Source organism: Schistocerca cancellata, chromosome 7 (genome assembly GCF_023864275.1).
Source record: "Schistocerca cancellata isolate TAMUIC-IGC-003103 chromosome 7, iqSchCanc2.1, whole genome shotgun sequence".
In the NCBI taxonomy this organism is placed as follows: Eukaryota; Metazoa; Arthropoda; class Insecta; order Orthoptera; family Acrididae; genus Schistocerca; species Schistocerca cancellata.
This window is the reverse complement of record NC_064632.1, coordinates 372170840-372183974: the sequence shown is the minus strand read 5'-3', so window position 1 is coordinate 372183974 and position 13135 is coordinate 372170840. Positions and strand designations below refer to the sequence as shown.

The 13135-nt window shown below is 40.6% G+C and overlaps 1 protein-coding gene across 1 annotated transcript; it reads right to left on the bottom strand.

Moving 5' to 3' along the window:
* Positions 1-314: 314 nt before the first annotated feature.
* On the bottom strand, positions 315-4131 carry LOC126092781 (uncharacterized). Its single transcript, XM_049908509.1, has 2 exons — positions 3207-4131; positions 315-436 (listed from the first exon to the last, which is right to left on the bottom strand). Exons 1-2 carry the CDS (start codon positions 4129-4131, stop codon positions 315-317), a joined length of 1047 nt encoding a protein of 348 aa, XP_049764466.1.
* Positions 4132-13135: the final 9004 nt, after the last annotated feature.

Here is a 13135-nt window from a genome sequence, read left to right as displayed (position 1 = left end):
GGACCGTAGCCCAGCTTCATGGAGACGGTTGCGAATGGTCCTCGCCGATACCCCAGGAGCAACAGTGTCCCTAATTTGCTGGGAAGTGGCGGTGCGGTGTCAATGTGTTCTTTTTTCCATTTCCAGGAGTGTCGTTTTAAGATACAGACATCACAAACATTTTGTAGCTGGTTATAACAACATAGACATAATGGAAAAGGAAGAATGTGCATCATTTATTAATTGCAATACGGTTACATTCCCAGTTTGCCTCAATATAAAGAGTGCTTTATACAAGATGCCTCACACACTAGACTTCTGTGTACAAATATCAGTTATTGACCTTTAAAGAGTACCAGTTTTGTATAGGTTGTCCTGATTTTATTTTCATGCAATGCATCACTTATTCTCTTGGCTGCATGTTTTTGCCGTGTCAGGAGGTATCGTGGGGCAATTGCTTTAATCAGCAGTATCATATGATAGTCCAATTTTCATGTGGTCTACACACACACACACACACACACACACACACACACGGTGTGTGACATCATTACGGCGTGGAGTTTGGTTTGTGAGTGTGGCGTGTTTGCAGATGGCGTGTTGTTGTTTGTTGTGCCCTCTGGTGGTATGTTCATGGTTTTCGTTTGTTTGGTGTGTTGGGCTCAGTTTGCTGTTGCTCAGTGGTGAGTGCTGCGTGCGTCTTTTTGAAGAGGAATTTTGTATCAGTGAGTTAACGGTTGTGTGTGATGGTTAATGTAATGATGATTGCTGTACGTCGGGTGGGTTTGTTATTAAATGTATTCGGTTGTGGTTTTTTGTTCAGGAATGGATATGGAAGACCAGATTAATAGTTCTCGGTTGAGGGCTATGATGGGGGAGACAGCTTTAGAGCTGATTAAATTTCTTCAGCTATTTGGCTTAATTGCCGAGGTCGTGAAGTGCGGTGTGTGCCGTGAACCTATGAAATTGGTTAAAGTTCCGGCCTCTCTGACCAGGTACAGTTACATGTGGCGCTGTCGCAAAGATGACATATGGCGTTCCATACGGCGCGGTACCTGGTTCGAGAAGTCTAGATTGGGCATGCGTGAGATTGTGCTTGTTACATATTATTTTTGTTATAGATCTCCACAGAGTTTTTGCGCGCATGAGACTGGTGTGAGTGAGAGGACTGTTTTAGATTGGTATTCCTTTTGTCGTGAAGTGTGTTCGGAATTTATTAAGTACAGGGGTAAGTTGGGGGGGCATGGGGTGGCTGTGGAGGTGGACGAGTCACAGTTTGGGAAAAGGAAGTATGGGAGGGGGAAGTCTGTGGCTGGTCTTTGGGTGTGGGGGGCTGTTGTTCCAGGGGATGGGGGTTCCGAATGTGTTTTTAGGGTTGTGGAAGGGAGGTCGAAGGCTGAATTAGTGGGGTTAATTGAGGAATATATAGAGCCGGGGTCCACAATAGTTTCTGATGCTTTTTCATCTTATAGGGGGTTGGGTGAGAGGGGATTCAATCATTTAGTAGTGAACCATAGTTTAGAGTTTAAGAATTATGAGACAGGGGAGGGGATGTGGGGGGCGGTTAAGTCAGTTCTTGGGAGGGGTAAGAGGCGCTCTTCCAACCTTCAGTCTCATTTAGATGAGTACTGTTGGCGGAAGAGTGTCCCAGAGGGCTATTGTATTGTTCGGGTTTTCTTAAGGGCTGTGGGTAAAATGTATAGGCCAAAAGTGGTTAGTTAGGGTGGGATGGGTAGGTGGGTGGGTGGCTGTGGTTCAGGGTGGGGTGGGTGGTTTATTTTGTTGTATAGAGTTTGTTAAGGTGGGGGGGGGAGTGTGTTTGTTTTTTGTTTTAGTTGTGGAGGATCTATTTTGTTGAAGTTTTTGTTGAGTTGTAGTGTGTGATTGAGATGTTTTTATGTTGCATTTGTTTTTTGTTTTTGTGGGTTTTTTATTTTGGGGTTGGGGGGAGGGGGTTGAGGTGTGGGTGGGTTGGGTTTTTCTTTTGGTTCAGTATTTTTTTGTTGGTTTGCGTGCTCGCACGTGTGTGTGTGTGTGTGTGTGTGTGTGTGCGTGCGTGCGTGGGTGGGTGGGTGGGTGGGTGGGTGGGTGGGTGGGCGAGGGTGGGTTGGTGGGCGTGCGTGGGTTGGTGGGCGTGCGTTGGTTGGTGGGCGTGCGTGGGTTGGTGGGCGTGCGTGGGTTGGTGGGCGTGCGTGCGTGGGTGGGCGTGCGTGCGTGGTTGGGCGTGCGTGCGTGGGTGGGCGTGCGTGCATGGGTGTGCGTGGGTGGGTGTGTGTGCGTGGGTGGGTGGGTGTGCATGTGTGTGTGTGTGTGGGTGGGTGTGTGTGTGTGCGTGTGTGTGTGTGTGTGTGTGTGTGTGTGCGTGGGTGGGTGTGCGTGCGTGGGTGGGTGGGTGTGCGTGTGTGCGTGCGTGCGTGCGTGTGTGTGTGTGTGTGTGTGTGTGTGTGTGTGTGTGTGTGTGTGTGTGTGTGTGTGTATGTTTGCGTGTGCATTTGTGTGTGATTGTGGTGGCCAATCTAGTTTGTGGGGCTGGAACTTTCTTGTGGTAAGTTCTCATTTTTTTGTTTTTGGCGTATGTGTTGTGTATTGGGGTATAGGGAAGTGTTTCATTGAAATTTGTGGCTGTGGAGGTTGGTATTGGTATTCGTATTGGGAGATGTTTTTGAGCCACATAGGTCAAGGGTAGTGGTCGATCCTAAGTTATGGGATTGGGAGCTGCTATTGAGCTATATAGTTGGAGGGAAGTGTTCAATCTCAATTTTTGGTGGAGTATGTTGATTTTTGTAATGGGAGATGGGATCGGGAGTTGCTGTTGAGCTATTTAGGTCAAGGGAAGTGTTCGATCCCAATTTATGGGATCGGGAGCTACTGTAGATCTATATAGGTCAAGGGAAGTGTCCGATTCCAGATAATAATGTGTTTTGTGGTATTTGGTGAGTTTTGTGATGTCGATTTTTTTCGTCGTCTTGCGTGGTTTTGTATGGTGGTGGGTGGCTAAATTTGTTTACATTTAGTTTCTCCCCACCCAAAAACCCCCAATTTCCCACGCTTGTCCCGTTAGTCATTAGGCTTTTTGTGAAACCTGTGTGTGTGTTGTTTTTCTATGTATTTTCGTCTTTATGATACGTATGCAACGATTTTATATCCATGATATTGGAATTGTCGTTTATGGTCGTTTCCGCCATATTTGTGACTTCATGGGTCAAAGCCGATGGGTGGGATCAGACGCTTCCGTATTTCCCAGATGTCAACAACATCATTCGATGGTAAAACCAACCATCCCCTACTCTTTCTATGAATGAGAGAATAAGCAACATGGCTACCATCCCCTCTCAACACGGATAAACATGGTTCACGTTTTAAGGTTTTCTCTAAGTGACGCACCACAAATCCAGCTATATATACTACAATATGGACTGCCACTTCAGAGAGATAAATTCCAGTAGCAAAGTAATCGTGGTCGTTGTCAGTTGTTGCTGCACTATTTTCCATGCTGCTTAGTAACTGCCACTGTTCCGAAGTGTTATTTATGTGATCTTCAACATCGGAACTACTGAAAGTAAGAATGGGAATATCTTCCAAAGTTATACAATTCCCTCTTTCTGATCCACGGATCTCACTATGAATTAGTAGCCTCTTGTATGCTGCAACAAACTGGTGAGCAGTGGGGTTGTTATTCCAACCACCACGACTTCGGATGGCACTAAAAAACATTTCCAAGTGGTCCTGAGAACATTTGTAAAGAGGCAGAAACTTCAATAGAGGGGTATGAGTTTGTGTCCCCACTACTTTGCTATACATGTGTAAAACACTGGATATACGCACCAGGAATCCAATAAACCCTGTCTTTCTATTTGAGTCAACAACTCTCATTGCTTGAGGATTTGGACCAACAGTGAGTTCCTTGATGTACCTCTGTGCCTTTAAAAGAAATCCCTCTACAGCACTAAAATTTGCTGTATTTAATGCCTGCTTGAAATCACTTTGTAAAAGTGTACTGGAATTGCAGACATCAAAGAGAGAGTTGAAAATGCGTATAAATTTTACTGTTGCAGATGCCTGTTCAAAACCTGCGAGTTTCATATCACAACAGTACTGTATGGCATCTGCCACAGAATTGCTAAGCAGCTGAGTAGCCAGTTTCACCTTCATTTTATTTTAAAAAATATTAAAGTGACTGGCAGTGATCTTGTTGCCTATGTGGAGCCCTTCCTTGACCTGTAATTTATGTAACAGTTCCAAAAAGTGCCAAGAAATGACACCACCTTGCTCATCCCAAAGAAATTTTTTATCTCCTAAAGCGTTGCGCACAAGTTTCAACATATGTGGAGGGTCTACGAAAAATGACATTTGATGATCATTCCCTTCAACTGAAAAAGTACTTTTCAAAGTTTCACAATTGAGATTGCAGCCTAAACATCTAGCCATTGACAAATTGCTAGCTGAACCATCACATGTGAGCGAAACAACTTTCACACAACTTGAATTGGCAAGATCAATGCACTGTGTAACTATCTCGGCTTTTTGCTCACCAGTTATACCAGCAGTCAGGAAATACCCAACTGGGAGCTTCCAAGAAGCATTAATAGCCACAAGCATGAGCACAAATGCTTCTTTGACAATGGGCAAATTATGTGTCTACAGATGACCCCATGTCAACATAACCATAATAGCATATACCATCAAATTCTACATGTTGCCTGATGGCAATTTCATCAACTACCAAGCTACATATAGTTGGAAACTTTGTTTCACGGTGACTAGCTTCTGCCGTGATTACCTTAAACGCCTCGGATGTGAAGCCAGGTGCTCCACCCACACACTGGTACCACTTTGTTAATGTTCTGCGGTGTGGCAAACATGTATTAAAACAGCGCCTAACATAATTATACGCCCTGTGGGAATAAAAATGCAGTGTTAAGGCAAAGGAGCGCAGTTCTGGGCTGTATGACCTAGGTACAGCCTGTGCCCCAGCTTTCGCAGTTTGTCACTGCAGCAAGTCTCTCTGCATTCCAGGTATGCTTTCTAGTATATTTAGTGAACTTTCATTCACAAGATGCTTGTCCTTCAGTACCTTAATGATAGCACTCAAAGAAGCCACTTTCTTCTTAAGTCGTCGCTTAGACTGCTGAAGAGTTTTAATTTGTTTTTTTTTGTACTGATCAGTTTTTCTTATGAGGTGTTCACACTTCGTCTTCAGTTCCTCACTTTCAGAGGATGTCTGACTACGTTCTGGTGGTCCTGCAGTGTACTCAGGAACAAGAGCAGGAACTTCTTCATCCTGCACTCTGCTGACGGGAGCCAAAACTGAAGATGGAAAGGAAGAGCTCTCCTTCCACAATGGTGGCTTTCTCTTCTTGTCTCCCTAAATGAAATAAATGGATGGAAAACATTAAGAACTGTTTTTAACAGATGGTTGAAGGTGTTACAGTCTTTGTCATGAACAGCATGTTACAGCCCACTAATTACTCCTATTCTTAGTCCTTTCCAGAAATATAAATTCTATTTTTCCAGCAACTATTTATCTTGTTCATAAAATACTCATTACTCTAACAAAAACCGTTGTTGTGTTCAGCAGACAACTTGAAATGCCTCCCATGTGCGAAGCTACAATTAATACACACTTATTGAAAAAATATAAACTTTGAACATGTAAAATATTTCTGCTGGGGTGTCTTGTTTAACTATCACACTGTATCGCTATGGGTGCTGTCAGTTAACAAGTTACCGGTCCAACAGTTAATGATATAAAATTGTGTGTTATATCTAATTTTGCATTAGTGGTTGGTGCATATTCAATGTTCCACAGTTGTGGATAATGTTAACAAGAAGGTACTGCCAAAGCTTTTTAATCAATGATATCTTTCAATGGAGAATGTCAATGAATAGTGCATCAAACAAAAGAAATGTTCATTTGCTGTGCTTAACCCAAATACAGAGTTATATTTAACACAGCCCAAGTGTTAATTTCTGTGACTTCACTAAATAATTATACCAGACAAACTTGTTAGCTTCAGTAGTCTCATAATCTAAACAGCGAACCTGAATTTTCTTCTCAAATATTCTCTTGTGTGCAGAGGCTGATGCTCATCAAAAAGGAGTTTCATAAATTTGTTTCTACATGACAATTTGGAGAACCAGATTATCTCTTTATAACATACTGTGTAGCTGCAGAAACACTTCAGTGTTCCAGCACCTCCCCTCTTAAATTCTATATACAGCATGGAATCATTCCTAGGCAAAAGCTATGTGTAAGGACCTAATCAGGTGGAAAGTGAAATTAATGTATTCAAATGACCTGAAGGAATCCTCCCAAAAACAACATATATAAGTAAAACTAGAGCTGTATCAATTACTCCTAAAACATAACTGCCATTAACTAGCAAAGACAGTGCAATAAAAATGTTGTACAACACAGTAGACCAGACAAAGTGAGATGTTCACAAACTACTGCCTTAAATATTCACATAACTGATATAATTTACTTCACACGTGTATTCCATTACTTTCGGAGTTAGAGCTAAATAATAGAAACTGAAAACTAAGTTAGCTATACCCTCCCTCCAAAGCCCCATAAATACAATTTGTTTGTAATACGTACTGGGACATTTCAGTTACATTACTCTACTGGGAAACATTGTTCATTACCACCAATATTTACTGAAATATGGTACATAGAATGGCAAATCTACACAGTGTACTGTTTAGGCCTATACTTTACTCCAGTTAATGTAGTGTTAGCTTTTAATTTGGTACATGATGAAGACAAAGTGAGTTACTCAACACTTCGATTATCGATGATACGTACGTATTATACTGAAATGTGAACTTGAAAACTAAGAATTTAATTCTTTGAATTAACATACCTTTTGCAAATGTTTTGGGTGTGTAGGGAAAACTGATGGTACAGCATTTTCTCAGAGCCTTACTGTTGAAAGGGAAGTTCGGTCTATGTCCTCTTCTCGGAAATGCTGAGAACATATAGTGCTCCATTTAGACGCACGCCAATTCTTCCTCCTCACGGCATTCTCCCACAGAGCTTTACGACTTTCATTTTTAGGAAATCTAAAATCATACAGGAGAAAAACACGCTATAGTACAAGTACCGATGTAGCACACATTCATTCACAATGAAGTTGTAAAATCACACTTAACAAGACAACTTACACATGAAATGTTATTCCCTTCGATTTTGCATATTGGTTAATGCGCAAAATGGTTTCCGTAAAAATAACTCAACTGAAACAGCTATCTTCAATTTTTTGCAACTTGTTCTAAACTCCATAAACAGAAAGGAATTAAATTGTGGATTGTTTTTAGACTTATCAAAGGCCTTTGATGTCATCGACCATAAGTTACTGCTTAGGAAGTTATGTGCCTATGGGATACGTGGAGTTGCCCACAAATGGTTTGAATCATATCTGTCAGACAGGTATCAGAAGGTGGAGATAAGCCAGGCAGATAGGACATATTCATCAATATTCGAGAGAGTTTTGTAGGGAGTACCCCAGGGATCTGTATTAGGGCCATTACTGTTTTTAATATTTATCAATGACTTACCAAGTCAGCTATCTGAAGCAGAGGCAGTACTGTTTGCTGATGATACAAGTTTGTTTGTTAAAGCAAATAGTGAAGCTGACTTACAGGAAAAAGTCACATTAGCAACAGACGAAGCAGACAGATGGTTTAATGAAAACAGACTCATTGTGAATGCCAAAAAAACAACGTGGATCAACTTCAGACATATTACAAATAAAATAAAAACTAACCTTACAGTAGAACTGGGTAAGTGTAAGATTGAACAAGCATCATACACTAAATTCTTGGGAGTATGGTTTGATGAACACTTAAGATGGGAAAAGCATGTAATATCATTGAACAAAAAATTAAGTCAAACATGTTATATACTTAGAATGCTTAAAAGCTCATGTAATATTAAAACAGTGTTATGTGTTTATTTCTCATTCATGCACAGTTTATTAAGATACGGCGTACAGTTTTGGGGGAACATCAGTCTAACAAAACACTCATTTAGACTACAAAAGAAGGCAGTCAGAATAATAAAAGGTATAGAATATAGAGACTCTTGTAGGCAAGCTTTCAAAGAATTAAAAATCATGACACTACCATCTTTATACATATATGAAAGCATATGTTTCTTATAAGAACACGAGGAATTTTCTACATTAAACAGAGAATTTCACAACTACGAAACAAGGAATAGGAATGATTTCCACAGAGAAATTCATAAAACAGCTATGTATTACGAAAGTGTACTATACCAACCCAAAATCCTCTACAGTGCTCTCCCCAAAGAACTAAAAATAATACCAAAACTGTTCATATTTAAAAGAGAATTTAAAAACATGTTATTGAGCAATAGTTTTTACAGTATTGAAGAGTTTATGAATCGTTGACAATAAAAGTGCAGTTAATATTTCCCTGACATAATAAATATGTGTAACTGCTCACATTTAAATACTTGCTGTTTCTATGAAAGTGTGAAACAGTGTTAATGTAAGAATGTAAATAATCTTTGATGTGAGAATCACTAACTTTTTTTTTGTACGTTGTTATCCTACTTGTATATTTTTATGTTAATGTTCTAAAAGTTCTATTAAAATTGTAATGTCTAAGTGACAAGTAAATTCAATTACAAATTTTCATGTATATGTATTTTAAATTGTAATATTTATTGACAAGTCCTATGTCATTTCGATGATGTACTACAAGGACGCTAATAAATTGAATTGAATTGAATCAGAACGATTCGTACATCCGAACACCACACAAGTTACCATAATAACGCAAAATTCTTCCAAAAGCGAGCGACAAGCCTATGCACACAAGCTTACAGCAGCAATGTTTTGGTCGGACTGAGATGGCTACCCTCGGCTTCACATAGCTTCACAGCTGTGACGTCACAGCGTCTCCCTCTATTCTTACCTCCATGATCAAATGGAATCACATTTGGCCTCTCCAAGCTTCATCTCTGCTGTCATCTTTCTGCATTAATCTGGGTGAGCAACTTCTAGAACATTCTTTCTTGTAAATGTTCATGTTCAGCATTAAGCCATCTGATACAGTATTATTATACACATGTGTGTGTTGCTTCGCAAGCGGTCGTTTGCAGTACCATCACCATGGCCTCTCTTCCATTTAATTTAGAAGCTGTTGACTCTGTGTTACCTATAATTAACGGTCGAATTGGAATCACTGCTCAGCCTTCCTAACTTGAAATGGTATTGGTGTATATATTTGCAGTGTGTTAGATTTAGAATTTCGTTTTTTAAAAGGGAAATCATTGATACATAGATTGTGTATTTTGACTGTTTGTTTGATCTCAGGAGGTGTTTCCTATGTACCTTAAGTTTTGTGAGTTCTTGCTGGCAATCATATTTTGGTAGCGGTTTCGTAAACATGGTTTGTCTTAACAGCAAGTTGCATGTGGCTGCTCAAGTACTGTTCACTTATGCCAGAGACCAAGCTTTCTTAGATCTTTAAGCCTTTAAGTGAACTATCTTCTTGTGTTGTTTTCTTGGCTGGCCAGCGCTTATGTCTCCATTTAAGATTGTAAACTTTCACAACAATTAATAAGGATCTCTGACCTGACCATGCAATTCTCAGCTGTTAAAATTGTGAAATGGACTGCTCCAGCCCCAGGCTTAAGTTATTTATTAATGCCGCGATCTCACCTTGTGGGTGCATGTGGCATGGATCTTTAAGCTGGCCTTTATTTAATGAGTTATTACATTTTGAAATGGTTATTATTTTGTTTTGCCTTCATCATGTGCGAGTGTTATGTTAATTCTGTCATTGTGGGATTCCACAGCCTATAGAATCAGAGCTTTATCATTGTAAATATCTTCGACACATTTAATTATTTCAGAAATAATTGTCTGGTTCGGCTTTGGAGTTTAAGAAAACTTGCTGACCTTTGCACTATCATTGCTTGTTGTCACTTAAAGCTTATTTGATCTTGGGACCAGTCCCACAATGGCTATAAATGTTCATTAATGTGATCTGTTCATATTTATGTTGCAGAATGGTGGAGCCTGGGTACTGGCATGACTGTTTGTAAGACATCCGGAAAGCTTGGGCTATGTTGTTAACCAAGGAGTGCCGTACTTGAAAGCAGAGTCCACTTATGTACGCATTTTTCCTAACTGTGGTAACTTGTTATGACCAGTAACGTTGTCAGTGATTCTTCTTAAGCAGATGTCAAGAACACTAGTTGCTCATACAAGTGTTAACCTTTTGAATAATTTTCTTTTAATACTTGTTTATAATAGAAGCATTGGTCTTATGATTTGATGTGAAACACATTTGATTAATGTATGTTCAATAAATGTATTTTAAAACTTGTCGGTGCCATGAATAATGTTCAATGCCCCTTTGGTCCAGTCCTTCTGATCCCAAGGCAACCAGGGACAGCAAGTCATGTATGAAAATGGTACCAGAACGCCGTTGCCTTTGGAGGTTGCCTTTGAACTGAGCGCCATTCGTGTCTTCCTATCCTTTTAATAAAGTTACAATAGGATTTTTGTTTTGTGACAACTGTTATTGCTATAGATTTTCGGTCTACTTGGCAATACTAAGGGCGCTTGAGTGGTATTGGGAGTGAGCTGCCTGGAGAAACAGCAGTTATGCTACAAACTTCATTACAAACTTCATATTCATGCGCAATCTGAGGAAGGGGACGTCGTGGAGCTGTCAGCACTGTTGCATGGAGCATCAGAGTGTCCAATACAGGTAACAGTGGCTCATATTGGCCAGGTGAGTGTTGTTATTGAATACTGTGTCTCTTTCCTCTCGGACTTTGAATAAGATACTGGGTTTATGAAAGATAGCAGTCCATCTCATGCACAGGTGTATCGTGTTCAGGCTCAGATTTCTCAATGGTTTGTTCATATGGAGGATTTTATTTGATAGCCCATGATTCAAAAGAGAAGTCGAGTGTAAGTGACTTACAGTACCAGGTTTCAGTTTAGGTTAAGTGCCTTGGAGTGGGGTGAGTGGAGAGGAAAGTACTCTTTTATTAGAAAACATTAGTAGTTCTCTGCGTAGAAGGGAGAGTAGTTCAGATAAAACAATGTCCCAGTTTGTTAAGCTACCTAACACTCTTATGACCTTTTCAAGGAGTAGATTCTCTCGCTATTGACACCTTCCAACAGATAGTAAGAGTTTTATTTTTTACCGTGGATGTGGAAAGGCAGGTTAGAGTGTTTAAAGTATTTCAGGTCATTTTGCGACTTTTATAACCTTGGTGTCACAGGTCCTGGGCTGAGATAGTGATCGTCACTATGAGGGAGTGAGCATGTTTGTAGGATTCATGCATCAGAATTCTGAGAGAGCCAGTGTCAGTTGGAGTCAAAGAAGATTTAACGAATCAGTATTTCTTTCACATGCAACACCCACAACAATGATTGATCGATTATGTCAGCGATGTATGCAAGGCAGCACCTGGATTTCAAACGAACTAGCCGTAATCGGAGGTAGTTTTCACCATCTTACAAGAGATAAAACTGGGGGACCATTCCTATATTTTGTTTGCAAATAAGCCCTGTAATTATAGTGACGTAGCTCAGTGTGGGAGGGGCTAAACAGACTGACCGAAGGCGAGAGAGCAAGATGCAACCCTCGGTTCGTTCCGACGAGCGGAAAGCTTTGGTTTAGAAATGTTGGTGCCGTTAATAGAAGTCGTTATCGCTGTGGATTGTTGGATCATTTCGCCTGACGATGCCAGTCTCCCCACACCAAGCATTCAGACAGCTGACGCCAGGGGACGCCGCCTGGACATTGGCCAGCTACCTTGCAGCATGCTTGTAATGGGGTAAGGATGGTAACAGGTGATTCACTCCCGTGGGTCTCTGTAAACATTAATCACGAGTCTCTGTGCACCCTCTTGGACTCGGGTAGCAGCGCATCCGTGTTAAGTCGTGAGTGGTATTCCCGGCGTCGACATAATACATAAATATTCTGACATTAAACCTGTATTTGAGAATTGTAGAACTGTGAATGGTCAAGTGCTCCCCTTGGTGGGATTCTTGTGAGTTTCTTGTAGAATTAAAGATTTTTCATGGCCTATTGGTGTGTTTATGATGAAGGATTTGAGTACCGAACTTTTGTTTGGGTGTGATTCATTAAGCAGACAGGGTTAATTTTAGATTTTTTGGAGAGAAATTTTATTTTGGGTTGCAGCCATCACTCAAGTTCATATTACGCAGCTATTCCAGGTGGTGAAGGTTGTGTAGGGCAGATGATGAGTTTGGTGAATTTTAAATAGAGCATTTGTCACCATACAAAATAAAGGATTTACTTAAAGTCTTGCTGGAGTTTCCCGAAGTATTAACTAAGAAGCTAGCAGTCATCAATGGGATACAGTATCACATCCAACTCTCAGATCAGGTGCCTGTTAGACAATCGCCCTATCGATTGTACCCATCTAAAATGAAAGTCTTTCAGAAGTTGTTAGAGGAGATGTTAATGGATGGGATTATCTGGCCGTCAACATCAACGTAGGCATCCTTGACTTTTTTGGTTGCTATGGCCAGTTTTAGATTACCATCGCTAAATCACATGGTGATTTTGGAGTTTGTCTCTCTCTCAGATTTACAAAATTATTTCTCTCTGTTTGCAGGGACACAGTATCAATCAAGCGTACTACCAAATCCCATTAGCTAAAGAGTCCTAAGAGATTGCAGCCTTCGAAACATACTGGAACCTATATGAATTCAATCGGGTTCCGTTCGGCTTATCCACAGGAGTGGCGGTACTAACCAGATTGCTTGATTCTGTGCTAGGGGTATTAATTTCAAACATTTCTACAACTATTTTGATAACTTTGTAATATATAGCAAGTAGTTTTCCGAACATGTCAGACACTTTCAGGAGGTGCTTGTGAGACTCAGAGAGATCAGGCTGGCTGTCAAGCTGTCAAAGATTGATTTAACATGAGGGGGAATCTGTTTTTTGGGCCATCTTGTCTCTACAGAGGAGCCCAGGTAAACCAATCTACGACCTGAATCACATGCAAGTTCCGTCTGCCAAAGACCAAACGAGGGTAGCCAATTTTATCAGCGTGGTTCTTTCATAAATTTGTGCTGAATCTTGCCGAGCTAGCAACACCTTTGAACGGTCTGCTCAAGAAAGGATA